Source organism: Strongylocentrotus purpuratus, unplaced genomic scaffold, assembly GCF_000002235.5.
Source record: "Strongylocentrotus purpuratus isolate Spur 01 unplaced genomic scaffold, Spur_5.0 spur5_scaffold_8, whole genome shotgun sequence".
Classification (NCBI taxonomy): Eukaryota; Metazoa; Echinodermata; class Echinoidea; order Camarodonta; family Strongylocentrotidae; genus Strongylocentrotus; species Strongylocentrotus purpuratus.
Genome location: NW_022145614.1, coordinates 31,307,890 through 31,326,750, shown reverse-complemented (window position 1 = coordinate 31,326,750; position 18,861 = coordinate 31,307,890). Strand labels below are relative to the sequence as shown.

At 36.7% G+C, this 18,861-nt stretch overlaps 1 protein-coding gene across 1 annotated transcript in view; it reads left to right on the top strand.

Annotated features, from left to right (window-relative positions):
- The window catches only part of LOC762870 (uncharacterized protein KIAA0355), a 34,253-nt gene that overhangs the window by 7,452 nt on the left and 7,940 nt on the right, over positions 1–18,861 (top strand). Inside the window, exons 3-5 of the mRNA XM_030976164.1 lie at positions 12,973–13,146; positions 15,561–15,695; positions 18,159–18,330. Coding sequence (XP_030832024.1) covers positions 12,973–13,146; positions 15,561–15,695; positions 18,159–18,330 — 481 coding nt within the window. The remainder of the gene's footprint in view (positions 1–12,972; positions 13,147–15,560; positions 15,696–18,158; positions 18,331–18,861) is intronic.

Below are 18,861 nucleotides of genomic sequence, written 5' to 3'. Positions count from 1 at the left end.
CACCAACCCCCTGGACATCCACCCCCACCCCCCCCCCCCCAAACCACCCCAGTCAACTATCCCCCCCCCCCCCAGGAAAACTACCTAGAGGGCAACCACCCTCTAGGACGACTACCCCCGGGGCAACCACCCTCTAGAACGACTACCCCCGGAACAACTACCCCTTGGACAACTACCCCTGGACAACTACCCCTGGACAACTACCCCCCAGACAACTACCCCCTAGGATAGTTGCCTGGGGTAGTTGTCCTAAGGGGTAGTTGTCCTACATGCAGGGAGTAGTTGACTGGGGATGGTTATCCGAGGGGGGGGGGGGGTATCCGGTGGTGGATGTCCAGCGGGTAGGTGTCCTAGAACCATGGCACTTGCATCATGATAAGAGGAAAGTCCCAAGGTTTACCGTGCCGTATCTGATCAAGACTTTGTCTTGGTACGACTCGGGTTAAATGAGTGTGTACCTAGAGGTAATGTACATGTACTCATTGAAATTCACCTTTCATTCATTGATTACCATTTTGATATGATTTGGCTACGTAGCCTACGTTTACCTGTATTTCTATTTTCTAACAATGTGATTCCATTTCCGTGAATTTTGTTACGATTGTGGTAAGAGTTTAAAATGTCAGAAAATTGATGAAACCGATTGTCTCATTAACAGACAAAAGTTTAAAATCATGTCTCTCAACAAAACCACAGAGGTTATCAGGTAAGGTTTCCAAAATACATGCATTTAAAATTTGGTGTAATAGTTTGGCAATTATTGCATCGATATACCAAAAAGAATTTGCAAGATGGTTGGAAATTATTCTAAGCATTGTACACTGAATGTTGATATATACATGTATGTATATGGAAATTTTGAGAGAGCAGGTTTTTTAATTTTATAGCTATGGTCCAGAATACTGGAATTCAATTATTGTGATGATCTTTTGATTTTTTATTTATGTACATCTATAAGAGTATTTCTTTAAAAGAAAAGTTGTCAAAATCATATAGCTTTCAGCCAACAATGCATGTACATACCGGTACTGTACATGCAGGCCCATTTACACAGCCCAAAACCATTTTGAAAAAACATCATTTTATTGGGGACCGCCATTTACACTACCGGAAATACCAATAAGTAACTGCTGGTGTTTGATTATTCCAATGTTTTTCTTGTGAGTTGTGCGCATGCGCCACCTGACGCTGCCTTGCATGCGTTAGCATGGAAGTGAGGAGAGACCGTGAGAGTCATGTGACCAAAAAACAGAATCATGAACTGATGTATTGAGAGTGAGCATTTACACTGCAATAACCTGTGAAATTTTCTGCCAGCTTTTAAAAAACCACACTTCAGAGGTGGGTATTTTTGTTGTGTTTACCTGTAGTTGCTTAGCAACTTCGGACGAAAAGTGAAAAAAATCAGAGATTTTTCCTTGTATTGTAAATGCAGCTTCTGTAAACATCAGTAGACCTATTACTCTTACTATTATACTGTATACAGCAACATGATTTGTCAGAACTCAACTAAAGACATACCAGTGGTACCTACAGTATTTCAGATTGCTTACAATTAGTCACTGCTTTTTTGTCTTTCCCAGTTAGAATCATGAACAGACATTTTTGGTAGTTTTTCAGTCTCATCAGCGCCTTTGATAAGGCAACTAGATATTGGCGCTTTATAAATATCTGGATTGGATTTGTCCTTCCAGGGTTGCCTCTTATATAGATATTTCAAGGGTAGGCTGCATAAGAATTATCATTATGACTACATGTATTCACAGATCAGATAAAACTGTACATATAATGCAGTATGAACACATGTTTTAGGCCATGTAAAAAAATATACATGTTTAGCGTCCCAGTCCGCTTCCTTTTTGGGGGCCGCCTCCAAATTTTTGTTTAATTTTTTTTTGATTTTTTTTTTTTTTTAAAGAAAAAAAACATGAAAAACATTGCTAAAATGGATCTATTTCTGATTTTTTTTTTTTTTTTAAATTGTCGGCCGCCATCTTGAAAAATTGCCCGAATGTCAGGGAAAATGTACAGATCGGCCATTTTGAGCGGCCATTTGAAAGAAAAGAAAAAAAAGGGCTTCCTCCTTCCTATTTTTCAAAAAAACAGGACGCTAAACATGTTTTTTTTTATTATTTGGCCTTAGGCTAAATCATGTCCAATGATTCAAAGGCCCCCTCTTCAAATCACATTGTACATCTACAGTGTACATGTTACATTAGATGTGTTGAATTGTGTTCTATGTAATAGGCCATCTGAAATGAAATGAAATGAAATCCTACCATTTTAAACAAGAAAACCCTGCTTACACTCAATTATATACTGTACACACTGTACAATGTACATTGATGTGATACATTGATCATTCTCTACTCTTTTCTGTTATTCATCATGTTTGCATTAAAATTGCATCTACACAAATGTACTGACAGGTAAATGTACAAGTTTGTATGTAAAGTGTACATATAGTTTCTTTGTTCATGCACAAAACATTTCACTCTTTCTTTAATATTTCTCGTATAATTTTTCACCTTGGTCTTTTCTGTGAATAGCATTTCACATCACACCTTTTCTGTTTCTGTTTCTCTTCCCTCTCTCTCTCTCTCTCTCTCTCTCTCTGTCTCTCTCTGTCTGTCTCTATCCTGCCTTTCCATATACATGTATGCCTCTATATCATTATCAGTCTTAGTCTCCTCAGCATTGGCAAATTATTCACTCTTAGATTTCTATTTGCTTTATTGCTTAATCTCTCTCTCTCTCTCTCTCTCTCTCTCTCCTTTTTTTCTCTGATTCTCTAACCTGCTTTTCCATTATATGTATGCATTTATCATCTTCAGTCTTAATCTCCTCAACATTCAAAATTATTCACTCTTAGATTTATATTGTCTCTCTCTCTCTCTCTCCCTCTGCTTGTACTCCATAATCTATTTACTATTTACTATTTAATCCCTCTACATGTCCATTCTTTGCTGTCTTTTGCATAAAATATCCTCCTCATATCTGTCTACATCTCGTTTCATCCACGCCCCGTCCAATCACTACACAGTGACCCTGCCCTATATCCCCCGTCGTTGGGTCGGTCACTGGATTTCTAAATCCCCTCGTTTCAGTGTCTCATCCTACCGGCCCTGCCAGCCTGCCTGCCTGGATATTCTCGTCTTCTTCACTTTCTTCCCTTTTTAATCAGGTACAAGCGTTCTCGTTTTCTCCTGACCCCAACACTTTTTGTGTCTCGTTATCAAATATGCCTGGGCAGGCTGGCTGGCGATGGATCGTTGAGGCAGTGAGTGAGCCAGCCAGCCGCTCCATTGTTAATCACATGCATTCAGTGCTTGCATCCTCCTCCTCCTCTCTCCTCCTCTCTCCTCCTCTCTCCTCCTCTCTCCTCCTCTCTCCTCCTCTCTCCTCCTCTCTCCTCCTCTCTCCTCCTCTCTTCTCCTCTCTCCTCCTCAAGGGGAAAGCTTGCCACATGTTTCCTGTTGGCTATCAATACAATTTTACTCTGGTTATGAGAAGATATGAAGAGTAAGCACTCTGACATGATGGACACAAAGGCAAGAAAGTAGGACAAATGTCCGCCTTTGCCTTAGAAATAAAAATCCAAACCGGTAGCAAGATTTCTGTGTCAGCCTTTATACTTTGCCATTTGTGTAAAGAGTGTGTGGCCAAGCTCTGCCATTACTTTATTAGATCCAGAAATAGTCTCCTTTTTCACTTTTGTTGTAGAGAGGAATAGGATTTTAAAGGAAGTGAAAGTGTTCCGGTCGGTAGAAAATATATTTTGAAGTACATTACATGCACATGTAGGCCTATTGCTTTAAAAAAAAAGTTTTCTATTAAACAAGCATTTTTAAATAGTAGCCTATATTATTTGAGTTGATCTTGCTAAAGCATCAAACAGAAGGATAAAGATCATATAATGATACTTAATTCTGCGCACTAGTTTCAACCTTTAATAGAGCACAGAGAGTGACCAGGATATTTTTAGACCTTTAGTTGACAAAAATTAAAAAAGGAATTCCTGCTGGAAATGAGACTACCTGCCTAAACCTACAACATTGACCTTAGGGTCCTTGCATGACCTTTCCCATGACCTCTGGGTAATGTTTTGGTTCCTGTAATGACATCATCTCTCTATATAGAGAGATTTTGACATGTTTACTACTCCCAATGCTCTTCTTCCCCTGTTCTGCTATTTCGATACCCAACTTCCGTTGCAAATAATTTGGCAACAGTGCCATGTTTGCACATACATTCAAATGTAAACACGTATCTGTGCAATTCTGATAAAACAAAACATGCAATCAACACAAAATATATGTCTCTATTCTAGCGATATGCTTTTCATTAAAATAAAAACCATGAAAACAGTGAGAATGTCTAATTTTAGCACTTTTTAGTCTGTTTCTCTCCAGATATTAGAGTTCATTTGTAAAAGAACGCAATTTAAGTGTATCTCTCTGGTTATTGATGTGTCTTCATTTTAGAATAGAATTATCTTCAAAGAAAAAAAAAATCACATACAAGGAAAGTTAGAACCGCCATCAACATGAAAGAACAACAAAATTGCGGACTGTAATTACAGGCCGACATGTACATGTATATGTACATAATCCACAAACATTTCAATCCTAATACTGCGGTTATGGAGGTTTCTCTTCAATAAAACTTTTCAATTAATTCAATTCATTAGTTTCAAATTATTTTACTAGGTTTCTCAATTCAAAACAGAGGCTGATTATTTCATAAGCTTTCATCTGTGTGAGTTATAAAACCAAGGAACTCTGCTGTCGGTATATTCACATTGTATGTGTAGGCTTACACGTAGTCCAGTAAGTAGGGAGGGTGTGTGTTGTCAGTCTAAATGATATGATAATATTAGGGTCAATATCGGGTCACATGCCCACATGACCTTGCTATTCATTTATATGGCATGGTTCGTCCACAAGTCAGTCACAGTGAGCAAAGAAAGTATCATATGACCGGTCAAACTCAACCTGCTTTCTAATATGGTGCACCATACAATGTACAGTGTAGGCCTACTGTATTGTACATGTACAGTTAACAACTCCATTGTTTCATACCCCTTGTAAATTTGATGCTTCTTGTGTTTTTTATAACTCAAAAAATGAAAGATGGAACAATTTTATAAGGGTCCTTGCTGAACACTTTCAGATGTACATCTAAGCTTTATCATTTCACATTTTTCCAGAAGCATAAATCAGGACAAATCAATTTTTCACATTTAATTAAAAAATTACAAAACTTGGTAAGGGTATGAATAATTTAGTTGTCTATATATGTACCTATAGCCCTATACCCTACAGTGTACTTGGACCAGGGTATTATTTTTTAATAAAAATGAAAGATGGAACAATTTTATAAGGGTCCTTGCTGAACACTTTCAGATGTACATGTAAGCTTTATCATTTCACATTTTTCCAGAAGCATAAATCAGGACAAATCAATTTTTCACATTTAATTACTTACATTTAATTACATTTAGTGTACTTGGACAGAGCATTATTTTTTAAGGTGGGGGGAGCGGGGGGGGGGGGGGGGGGGGGGGTTCGGGAAGGGAGGACAGGCATCTCCATTCCTCTGTTTGTCAGTTGATTCTGTGATTTTATGACAAAGTATACATTTGAAATTTATTTCTCATCAGATACACTACATAATACATAAAATCAATAATACAAAAACTGTACATACAGGCAATAAAATGACAAGAAAAAAATGATCATGGACATGTAGATGCTGTAGAAAGACGGAGGTCAATCATGTATGTCAATATTATTGTCACAAGACACCAATCAAGTGCATGTGATCATTGTATTCATAACATAATACACATGACATAGATTTTTTGAGGGGGGTCAGGATTTAATTTGTAGACTCTGTATGCAACTATGCATGAGCCCTACATGGTCCGGACTTGGAGTTTAGGGCGCCCATGTGTCCCAGGTGCCTTTTAGTGTTGAGCCCTCTCTCTACTGAGAAAAAATGTGATACCATTTTTTTATTTTCAATTCTTCAGTTTTCTTGGAAACTTTTCATGTTATTGATTACATTGGTTCAGAACTCACCATATAAAAGGCCAAATTAAAAAAAAACATGTTTAGCGTCCTGCCTTTTTGAAAATAGGAAGGAGGAGGCCCTTTTTTTTTTTTAAATGGCCGCTCAAAATGGCCACTCGGTAAATTTTCCCTGACAGTCGGGCTATTTTTCAAGATGGCCGCCGGCATTTTTTAAATATTAAAAAAAAAAAAAAAAAAAAAAAAAAAAAAAATTTAAAAGTGTTTTTCATGTTTTTTTGTTTTTTTAATAAAAAATTTAAAAAAGGAGTCAGGGCCCCCCAGAAGGAAGCGATAATCATGAATATTTTTTTTACTTCGCCTAACATGCACTCTTCTTCTGTTGTAAACTTGCAATTACAAGTACAATGTATGAATGTAGACTGGATGCACTATCATGTATAGAAAATGGTACGAGGACAATATACCTGTTCCCAAATATATTCACATTAATGAATGAATGTTCCAAACGATGTTGATGATGACTGATGAACAGATAATCCATTTAGGGGTTGCTGCACTGTCAGGCAAGCTCTTGGTATTGAAAGCTTGGGGGTTGTCAAGATTGACTTTTATGCACATAATTTCCAGGAAGTATGAGAATGTGAAAATGACATATTTTGTACTTCTGAATTTGACAGCATGAATTTTTATCACAAATCTTTCTTTTCCTTTTTTTCTTTTTGTTGAAATTGACATTTTTTGAAGTTGTATCAGTCGAGCTTTTATCTTCTACTCAGGCATGCTTCATCTTCTACTCAGGCATGCTTCTACTTTATCTCAAATATGCAGGATTTCTACAAAATGTTGCAAATAGAGAAGATAATATTCATGGAAAGCAATCCAGATCACATCAATAATGATAATCATTCTATCCTTGGATTGGATGCTTGGAGCATGCTTACCTAGGAATAGTAAGAGTAAAAGATGCACAGTTCCAAGAAAGGAAAAAAAAATGTACCAATAAGGTACATGTACATGTATGAGTGTGTGTTTTGTACACTCTGCATCCGAGATCGGGCTCTGGGTATGATACTGCTTCGAGGCCACAAATTACGGTCAACAAACTTTCCATGAAGATGTTGTTTGTACCATGGCTTGCAAACATGACTCTCTCTCTCTCTCTCTCTCTCCCTCTCTCTCTCTCTTTGATTCTCTCTCCCTCCCTCCCTCCCTCCCTCCCTCCCTTTCTCCCTCCCTCTCTCTCTCTCTCTCTCTCTCTACAGATGTACATGCTCACAATGCATTGAATTTTGTTTTGTGGAATATATTATTTTAGATACATGTACAGTGTAAATACGGTATGTGTTGATCTAAGATTTTTTTTTGGGGGGGGGGGGATTTTATAATTTGTTTACACTGAACTATGTATAATACCAAAGATCAAGATAATAATCAGATGATTCATAATTTTCTATTGTTAATAGATTTTTTTTTTTAATTAAAAAAAAAAAAATCTTTTCAACTCCATCATCATCATGAGGCCCGTCTTCACTATCTCGAGATTGCCAAATATCCAGCTATTTGAACTATCCCGATCGAAACTATCCAGCTAATTTGCGTCTTCATTAGACCGAAGTAGCAAATAAGCTGGATAGTTGGTCGGGATAATATCCCAAGATATCTCGGTCTAGTTTGCAAAATATCCCACTATTTCCGAACTAGCGGGATAGTTTGCGACCGTCTTCATTAGACCGAAGTCCGGAGTCAAATATCCCGATCCCATCATGCACAACGATTTCCGGTTCGCACATGCGATCTATACCGCTCAGCGCGCTAGTACAACCACTGACCTCGAGTATTAAGCACGGAAAACCGCAAACTAGACTGAGATATCTTGGGATATTATCCCGACCAACTATCCAGCTAATTTGCTACTTCGGTCTAATGAAGACGCAAATTAGCTGGATAGTTTGCGATCGGGATAGTTCAAATAGCTGGATATTTGGCAATCTCGAGATAGTGCAGACACGCCTATGGACTATTGTACTTGAGATTGAAAGAAGTAAATTCCCTTTCATGAGTGCATACTGCAAATTCATGTTCAGTGTCGGGTGTTATTTTGTCTCAGACAAATGAGACATATGAGAATTATGCAAAATACAAATTAATAGATTTCCATTGGTCCCTTTAAGGCTACCAATACATCTTTTAGACAATACACAATACATGTACATGTACATTACTGTACATGTATATAGTGTATGTTTCAATGATAAGAATGAAAATTAAAATAAAAGTGAAAATATTCCTGCCGCAGTTGATGGAAAATAGACAAGTGAAGAAAAAATAATATTCACATGTCGGGCTTAAAGCAAAAAATGTGTTTAATTTGTATCTCCTACGGTTGTTTCATTTTTTCTTCTTCACTTGTCTACGTTTCTATGATGATGGCATACATGTGTATGCCTTCATGTACTGTATATGAAGGGATTTGTGTAGGGCCTACTTGAGCATTGTATAACATGACTGTGTGTTGCGCATTGTACATGTAGCTCCCTGCCTGATGAGGAATCGGTAATGTTTACAAGGAATTGGCTTTCCCAGAAACGTGACACTGTCAATTCACGGAAGAACTCTCGTAAACATGCCCAGAGAGAGTACGCTGTATTATGCGCATCTCCCTTGTGTATTTGCCTCAGAGTCATTAAGGAACAATGCTCATTCCTGGAATCAAATTATATTAAATTTGGTTTTATGAGCAATTTATACAGTATGTAACTGTCATACATGTATTTTCACTAAAACGTGTTAGCATTTACATTGAATTTGGAATTATAAAATACAAACACTATTCAATTATACATAATTATACATAATTCTGAATATTTATTGCATTTTAATGAGAAAGAAAAATGTCAAGATATACCAGTCAGAGTGCTTAAAATTATTAGATACAGGTGTAATACAATTTTGGTGACTATTGCAGTATCTCATTTTAACAATTTATCTCTCTCTCTCTCTTTCTTTCTCTCCGTCTTATCCTTTTATCCCTTCATTTCTAAAGCCTTCCTCACTATTCTTCAGGAGCTCTCTCTCTCTCTCTCTCTCTCTCTCTCTCTTTTCGTCTCATCTTATCCTTTTATCCCTTCATTTCTAAAGCCTTCCTCACTATTCTTCAGGAGCTCTCTCTCTCTATCTCTCTCTTCGTCTCATCTTGTGTTTTTTTTCTTCATTTCTATCTCTCTCTCTCTCTTTGTATTTCCTTATCAAGTTCCTTCATCTATTTTGCTCCCAAATTTCACAGTTCCTCATTACTGTTTAAATTAACAGTCGTCTTATCAAAAAAACATTGTTCTCAACATCAAACTTCAAAGTCCACATTGGTAGATGTTTTTCCTGAAAATGAAAATAATACAATAACAATAAAGTACATTTATATAGCGCATTACATTACATTTCAATGCAATTAAAAATACATTGATATAAGTAAGCTAAGACTTTGATGTAATACAGTGTATGTAATCAAAAGAGCAGGAATTATTATTTTTTTCTGTTTTAGTTGGAGGTTTATTGTTATGATTATTCTTGAAGAGGGAACTATTTTTAGATCATTAATACATCAGTATATTGATTGTTCATGACAAAGAAATCATGAATGGTGACATATCTCATAAAAGCGAAAGCTGCTTCTAAAAATAATTACACTTACACTTCCTTATAATATCTTTCCTTATTAAGAGGAAAATAGAAATTAAATCAAAGGGAATACAGAATCACAAGTAAAGCTTACCTTATCATGCCTAAAGCCATGGCCATGGGCCTAAATGTACATGTACAATGTACATGTATATGTAGGTCTGTGTTAAAACACTCCTAATCATGAACAAATATTTGTAGAATTGGGTGGGGTTAGTTAAGTAAACTTAAGTTCTTTACAATATCTGGAGTAGCTATATTATGTTCCCTTTAATCACAAATATTGCAAACTCATCTATGAATTTAAGATTTGGGATATAAGGGGGGGGGGGGGGGGGCTGAGCATGCAAATGAGCATGCAAATGAGCATATTTTATATTACATAATATTATTGTAATACTGTGTTACTGTACGATTCTACTAATTCTGGAGCATATAAATTCATATTCTGCAACAAAGGAGGAATTTAAGTTGATGGTAATATTGATATGTACATGCATCAATGCACATACAGTCCATTCTAATGTGCATACATTGTACATGTACATATAGATATTTTAGTTATTAAATTATATCATAAAGACATAAAGCGAAAAGAGCCTCAACTTTGTAATTCAACTTTGAATTACACTGTAGAGGGCATTCAAAAATCTTTCTGTAGCAGATTTGCAGAATGAGCATTTCTTTCCCAAAAAGGAAGTAGCACAGACTTGGAAGGGTTTCCAATTATCTTGATTCTCAAGTTAACCTACTGTTTATGTAAGTATTACTGGAGACACATGTCAACTAGGGCTGCGACGAGTAGTCGAATACTCGAGTACTCGCACTGATGACAACTACTCGAGTACGATTTCTCGTACTCGAATATTCGGCTGCAAAAAAAAAAAAAAAATCCTGGTCACCTGTCACTGTCCAGGCGGACGCTAACCCGTGCCAGGGAGAGCGCGGGCCGCCGGCATGGTACCGTCATCAAAAATGTTTCCCAGCTCAATCGATGTCAAACTCACCACTCAGAAACTGGGACCAAATGTCCGGATTTCTGTTTGGACTCAGAGGAAAATGGATTATTCTGCCATCTTTGGTTTTTAAAACAGCATTGTTTACTGTTATTATTATTATTAAATTGGCGCCTTCAACTGCAACTCGAAGTAAAATTGCGTGAGTTTTCGGAGACGGACCTGGGACACTGCTCCCATAGTATGGTGGTGGCAACAACAACAAAAATAATAAAATAATTTGTTTTTAAATTTTTTAATTAAAACAAAACAAAACATGGCGTCCGAATATTTGAGTATTCGCTTGTAAGCCTGGGAGTGTACTCGGGGACCTCATTACACGGTTGTGCATAGCCTTAATGTCAACTACAAAATGTTTAAATGTGCTTAAGAATATAATATACTATGTCGGTTTTATTATGATGACATGAAGTGTATCACGCTTTTGTATCACTATTCTGTATCTTATAACACAGAGCCGAGTGAATATGCGCAAGTCGTTTGTTGTGCGCAGTTTCCTTTCATGTACAGAGTTAAAAAACGTGGAAGCATTTTTGAGGCAGTTAACCTTACCGTGCCCTATCTGAAAAAGTTTTAAAGTAAATGATCTATCCTGTAAATTAAATATAAGAGTCTTTCTTGCGATAGGTCATTGAAATGGAATCAAGCATGCAAGTTAATATAACCAAGACATTTTTTTTCTAAGCCACTGGTTGACATGGTTATGAAAGCAATTGTTATTTTTCATTCAATATGTGTTTAAAATATACAGTATATGTACATGAAGCAGACTTACAAGTTTATGTACCTCAAATGCTCTAAAGGATTTAATAGATGCAAACAAGAAGAAAGGCAACTGGAAAAAAATTAGGGTATGGACTCATCTGCTTTGTGCAAATCACTAGCTTATGGGGAATAAATAATATACACGTAATTAAATTTTGATAACTATACTACATGTATATGTACAGTATACACAATTTCTCCCACTTTAAAAAACAGGAGCAAGGAGAATTTAATTAGAAAAATCAGTTCTTTAGTACATGTACACTGACCTCAGTTATTGTTTGAAAGATGATATTAACTAATATCTATTGGCTTTGAGAATTATTTTGTAAGAAAGGGGGAAATGCAATTTTTCTTTTGTGAGCATTTCCTGCTAATAGAAAGTGTTGAAGACCATCATGTATTGAGTAGTTTCAGTTACTTGCTAATGCTCTGATTCTCTGGCTTTGTTACGTGCAGTATAGACCTTACTTGAGATATTAATTTCAACAGGCTTAGTTTTACTTTCGTACTCTTCTCTGTATTTCAATGAATAAAGATATTTGATAATCAGTCCCTGTACAATGCTGCACAACCCTGGGTAATGCCTTGAGGACTTCATTTTGTTCTGTATACTCTACAAGTACATTGTCTCTGTCCACTTAATGTGAACCATAAAGTACTAGTCATAATTGTTGCATTCATTGCAAAGAAATAGATTTGTTGCTTCAATGGGGAACACTGAAATGAGACACGTTCTATTTCAAATGTTATTTAGGTTGCAGAGACCGATACAACAACAACCACATAATATTAATACATTTAAAATCATAGTAGTAGTAGTAGTAATGTATTTATATAGCACATTTTATATACCGTACATTATAAATGCACTTTACAATTATGTTATTACCAGAAGAGGCGAGTTTTGAAATGTTGTTTGAAGATATTGAGAGATTGCTAGTTACAGAGAAATCTGGAATAGTTTATTCCACAGTTTCAGAGCAGCAGTTGTGTATGCTCTATCACTGTGTATTGGAAGCATCCTTTTTTTTAGCCAAGAAGTATGTTAAAGATAAAGTTGAGTTCTAGCCATACGATTGCATTGTGATAGAAACAGTGTGGAATCGATCAGAAAAGGTTGATCATGTAGCATGTAAGTATTGGTGTGTACTGTAAGGTTCTGGAGTTATCAAAATCATAATAAATTTGGCCCAGTCTTGGTAAAGTAACAAGCACTGTACACAGAAAGATGTATGGGACTACCTAATTGGTGTCGGGGTTACCTTGATTTCCTTATTTTTCTATACTCATTACTCAGCCAGTATACATTTTCTACCAAAATCGTTTGGCAAATGACATTTATTTGTAATCTTGAACATTCGGTGTAAGTTTCATTTGATTCTGTGAGAAATCATTTTCTTTTTTTACCAAAACTCAGGTATATCTTTAAATCCTTAATTTAACCTCTGTTTTGTGTTGGTTCCTTTTTTTTTGTGCAGACCTTGGCTCAATGTTTCTTGCTGATGCTGCAGACCCAATATCACTTCTTCCAAACTGCCGCTGACCTTCATGCACCTTTGAGTCGTTATCAGGAGCTTGAAGACCTGTTCATCGGTGAGGAGTGCCAACCAGAAGTCAGGGATGCTTGTACATCATGGATGTCAGCTGGTCAGGTACTGTATGAATCAAGGGCATAGTCTTAGTCTGGTTAGGGGAGGGGAGGGGGAGGGGGAGGGGGTATCAAGAGCTTGAAGACCTGTTCGTCAGTGAAGAGTGCCAACCAGAAGTCAGGGATGCTTGTACATCATGGATGTCAGCTGGTCAGGTACTGTATGAATCAAGGGCATAGTCTTACTCTGGTTAGGGGAGGGGGAGGGGGGAGGTATCAAGAGCTTGAAGACCTGTTCATCGGTGAGGAGTGCCAACCAGAAGTCAGGGATGCTTGTAGATCATGGATGTCAGCTGGTCAGATACTGTATGAATCAAGGGCATAGTCTTACTCTGGTTAGGGGAGGGGGAGGGGGAGGGGGAGGGGGGTGGTATCAAGAGCTTGAAGACCTGTTCATCGGTGAGGAGTGCCAACCAGAAGTCAGGGATGCTTGTACATCATGGATGTCAGCTGGTCAGGTACTGTATGAATCAAGGGCATGGTCTTACCCAGGTTAGGGGAGGTGGAGGGGAGTATCAAGAGCTTGAAGACCTGTTCATCGGTGAGGAGTGCAGGAGTGGGGAGGTACCCCTAAACACATTTTGCAAATAAAGTTGATATTGATTCTGATCAATCACGATTTGCTTAGACTCATTGTGCGAATTGTATGATCTGACTAGGATCTGATTTTGGAAGAATTTGAAAGAGTATAAATATAAATTTCAAACTTTTAAAACCTGAACGATTGAGGTCTGAACCGTGATGTACTAGCATTTATATGAACTTTCAAACGGTTCTGAACAGTTAATGCTTAATGAAATCTGAATTTTAAGGGATTTGAAATTTCTTTAGAGAAGAAAGCGCTAAATCGTAGTGATGTCAGACCAGCAGTGCAATTGTCTACAATTTGAAGCTGCTTGAGCTTTAATTCTGACTAGAAGGTTTAATTGCAATAAAATTCTGGTTGTTGGTATTTTTATCATTACGCAGAATCTAAATCGGGAAGAAGATGTTTGTTAAGATTTCCATAGCTAACATAATTGCCAGTTCTTCGAAAATCAGATCACATGAGGATCTTGAAGTGTACGCTTGGAATTATAAGATGAGGACCCTGGAGATTGTAAAGGTAGTAAAAACATGTATTTTAAAAGAAGCAAAGGCCCAATCTCATTGGTATCAAGTCCCACTTTAATTCACCTCTGATTGATGCAATTTTACACAAGTCAATTCATTTTATCCATGTCAATGCAGCAGCGTTTTTGTCTCGCCTGCGTAGCAAAAAGCGAGACATAGGCGCCGCTTTTCCGGTGACGGCGGCGGCGGCGTCAACATCAAAAACTTAACCTAAGGTTAAGTTTTTGAAATTTTGATATAATTTTAAAAGTATAAGTTCTTAGTCAATGAAACTTTGACTATAGGGTAATCAAGTATCCCCAATCATGTGAGTAGAATTTCAGATCACAAAGTCAAGGTCAAAGGTCATTTCAGGTCAACAGACTTGGACTATGTTGTAGCATCATCATCGAAAACTTAACCTAAGGTTAAGTTTTTGAATTTTTGATATAATTTTGAAAGTATAAGTTCTTAGTCAATGAAACTTAGACTATAGGGTTATCAAGTCGCCCCACTTATGTGAATAGAATTTCAGGTCACTAAGTTAAGGTCAAAGGTCATTTAAGGTCAACAAACTTAGACTTTGTTGTGGAATCAACATCAAGATTTTCAAAATGCTTCTTCTTCGTTATTTTTCCACCGATTTTGATTCTGATTGTTTCATATGATAGAGGTAGGAAAGGGATTTATAATTTCTACACAGAATCGTGAAATTCATTATCTATGCTAATTTATGCAAATTTATTCGAAATCACAAAAAAGTCTTCTTCTCCTTCATTTCTCGACCGATTTTGATTTGGTTTGCTTTATATCGTACAGCTAACTTTGGTACACTAAGTTTCTGCACAGAATTTTGAAATTGTTCTCCATTAATTAATTATGGTAATTTATGCAAATTTATTCCAAAAATAACTAGAATTGCTTCTTTTCCCTCATTTCTTGACCGATTTTGATTTGGTTTGCCTTATCTGGTAGAGCTAAATTTGGCACACTAAACTTCTACATAGATTTGTGAGATTTTGCTCCATTGATTTTTTATGGTACTTTATGCAAATGAAATGGAATTTCTTCCCTTCCAGGGCATCAAATTTTTTAATTTTGACCAGTTCAAAAGTGTACTACATAAAATTTACGATATTTGTTGTTGCGAGATGCAGATGAGCGCTACGTCATTGACGTTCTGGTTTATCATATTGAATTGCGTTATGCAGGCGAGACCGCCGAGAGCGTTTCCCTTGTTTTTCTTCCGATAGAAATACCAAATAAATAGATCATGATAGTCTGGTGACCTTCTTTCTGATCATGTTTTGTTTTATGATTTTATAGCTGACGAGACCTCTCCGTCGTGGGGATACCTTAGCATCAGACGAGGTTCATCTGCTAGAGACTGGCAGAGGCAAGTCTAGTCATAAAGATCCTAAACTCATGGAAGCTAGAAGGAAACTAGAATCACAGTCAATGGTTAGTATAACACCTCTTAACATGTTTCTCTTAGTGATAATAATAATGATAATTTGATTTATATAACACCTTTTCCAGAAGATACAAGGCACTGTCCCTTAGTCTAGTGACAAATTAAGAATTGCAGAGGTATGCTTTCAGATGTTTGTTGATGAAGTCTAGTGAAGTACTATTTCTCAGAAATGCATGAAGTTTGTTCCATAGAACTCTGTACTTTGTGGTTCAGTCCAGAGACTTATCCACTTGACCCCAACAGCTCTACATTGTCCAGAAACAACTTGTTTAATGTTGCTTTTTTTCGTTCAATTGACCATAACATTGAGTGTTGTAGCTGAATTTTCTCTCTTCCTAATCAAACACACTTCCATGTTAATATACATCCACATGTACATTATTCCTGGTAAATTATTTTTAAAGTTTAAACTGTTCCTCTTTTATTTAAAGATGAAGTTGAGTTCTGGTCATGCGATTGCATTGTGAAAGAAACGGTGTGGAACCAACCAGAAAAGGTTGATCATCTAGCATATAAGAATTCGTGTGTATTGCAAGGTTCTGGAATCATCAAAATGATAAGAAATTTGGCCAAGTCTTGGTAAAGTTACAAACACTTGCACAGAAAGATGTATATTTACGATGTTACATGCATATTTAGAATATGAAGGCATTTGAAGAGCCATACTTTTCAGGGAACATGTCTTAACTGCATACATGCCAACTGTTCAGATTAAAGAGGAACATTCCTCTTTTTGGGAGAAGATAATTATCATTTTAATGCAGGTGTTCCTCTTCCTGTACAAATTTGTCTGTAGTATTGAATAGGAGAGTTAGGATTGTTCCTCTTTTATTTTGAAAATAGCATAATTTGTACAGATTTCTGATTTTCAAATGTTGGCATGTATGTAACTGATGTTCTTCCACACTTGCATAATAAGAATGAGTAATGCTCACAAATTATTTTTCACCTCTTCCCAGAACTCAACCTTCTCTTTAAAGCCCTTGGAATTGATTCCCAAACTCATTAAGTAAGAGGTTTGTTGTGATATATCTTGCATCCATATGCAGGCAGGTCTGTTGTTTTGACATGCTATATTACATGAGGAATGTGATGACGCTGTAATGATAAGGTCATTTTGAATCAGCACATACCAGGAGCACAGAAAGACACAGAGTTCATGAAGAATGTAAACAATATCTACTGAAGAAAGAATATCATTAATGTGAAATCTATTTTCGCACTTCACCAAGTTTGATAATGAGCTAGGTGCCAAGTAGGACCCTGTGCTGGTTCTGGATAATCCCTAGAAAAAGTGATAGATAACTCAGAACTAGGCTTAATTTTGATAATAATAGTAATTAAATCAATTCTGTTCTTGTATAGCACATTATGATACGACGTCTCAGTGAACTTTCATGGACTATGGATATTATTGCTCTAACTTTAGCTCTATAAACCATAAGCGCTCAGGCATTTAAGGAATATATCCTATCAGGTACCCACTTACTTCACCTGGGTTGAGTGTGGCAAATGTAGATTAATGTCTTGCAAAAAGACGTAAGTGGACCTAAGTTAATTTTTACAAACATGAAAATGTGCCAAGGTGGCTGGACCCGACTCGTTAACTTTTTCAGCAAAATGTGAAAGAGGCATCTTAAGTAGGACAATTAATTCAAGCAGTATGATATTCGGAAAATATTCTAGTTCATATAAAGGGATTAAGATGCGGATTGAGATGTGGTTTCATAATCAGACAGCGAGGTTGTACTGATATTTCAGAGGAGTTGAAATCAACAAGTTGAGAATTAATCCTAAAAGAGATTGAGATGGGAGAAAGAGAAAGACTCCACGGAAAGTATATAATAAATGAAATAAGATCTGTTTGCTGCCCTCTGTGAATGAAAAGATGGATTGTATTGAATTTGGATTCTACTGACTGGACTGTATATATATCAACGTATTTGTATCATTTATCTCGACAAAATTGCTCTTTATGAAAATAATTCAGGTAATATAAATATTTTTATATATGAGATGCATCTGTGTCATTTTATTCAATTTCAAGATTAGGAAACTACATGTAAAAGCTACACTATTTTTTTTCTCTTTTTATAAACAATTTTTTTTTAATTCAGGCAATTCTACATGTATTATGATTATTAAATAAGTGTTTTGGTCTAGTGGATAAATCTTCAGAGTGTTAACCACGAGATACCGCTTCTCTAACATTGTTCGGCAAAACATTAATTTACATTTGTCACACTGGACCTAGGTGCAGTAAGTGATACCTGGTAGGATGTATTCCTTGAATGCACTGAGCGCGTAAGTTTCTGGAGCTAAAGCCCGTGTAATAATATCCAAAGTCCTTTGGAAGCACATAGAGAGGTTAAATCATAATGTGATATGCACTACACATGTATACGAGAATGACATATTATCATTACATGTATTTATGATTGACTTTACAGATCTACAAGCATGAGATTGCCATCTTGCCCCAGACGAGCTTTGCTCTACTCGGTGGGTTTCATCTGCACCTACAATGCCTTTCGATGCTCCTACGCTCATGCTGTATGCCTAGTGAAGCACAGGACATCATTAATAGACATGGGAGCAACCAATTAGCAGCTATGGCCATGGGTATGTACACTCTCCTGATTTACTCTCCCCCCCCCCCCCTATTTTCTCAGCTCTCTTAAAAAAGTAAGAGACTATCTTAATCTGAAAAGAAGCAGACAAAGCAGTGTTGTTAAAGGGAGTGGGTCGTCAGTTTCCATGTCCAGAAGGCCATAATTCGCTGACATCAGACTTGGTGGAAATACAATTTTATTTATTTACAAGTCTGCACACAGCGAACCTGTAGGTCCATCAAGAAATACCCTTTCGTCTCTCGTCTCTCGGAGAGTCTTCGGGTGAGGAAAAGTGAGACAATGACTTTACCATGTGGGGGAATGGATGAGGAAATACAAAGCATTACATGAGGCATTTTGGTCATAAAACTTCAGGCTAATCCTGGTGATTGACACCGCCTGAACAGTGTTGAATTCCCCATGAGAGCCCACTACTATGCGTCTTTAACCAAACCAAAAAGATTTCAAAATCCAATCAAGTTACTCTGCTGTTGTTCAGCTTGGTGAGAGAGAAACAAAATATGTTGAGAAACGACCTCCA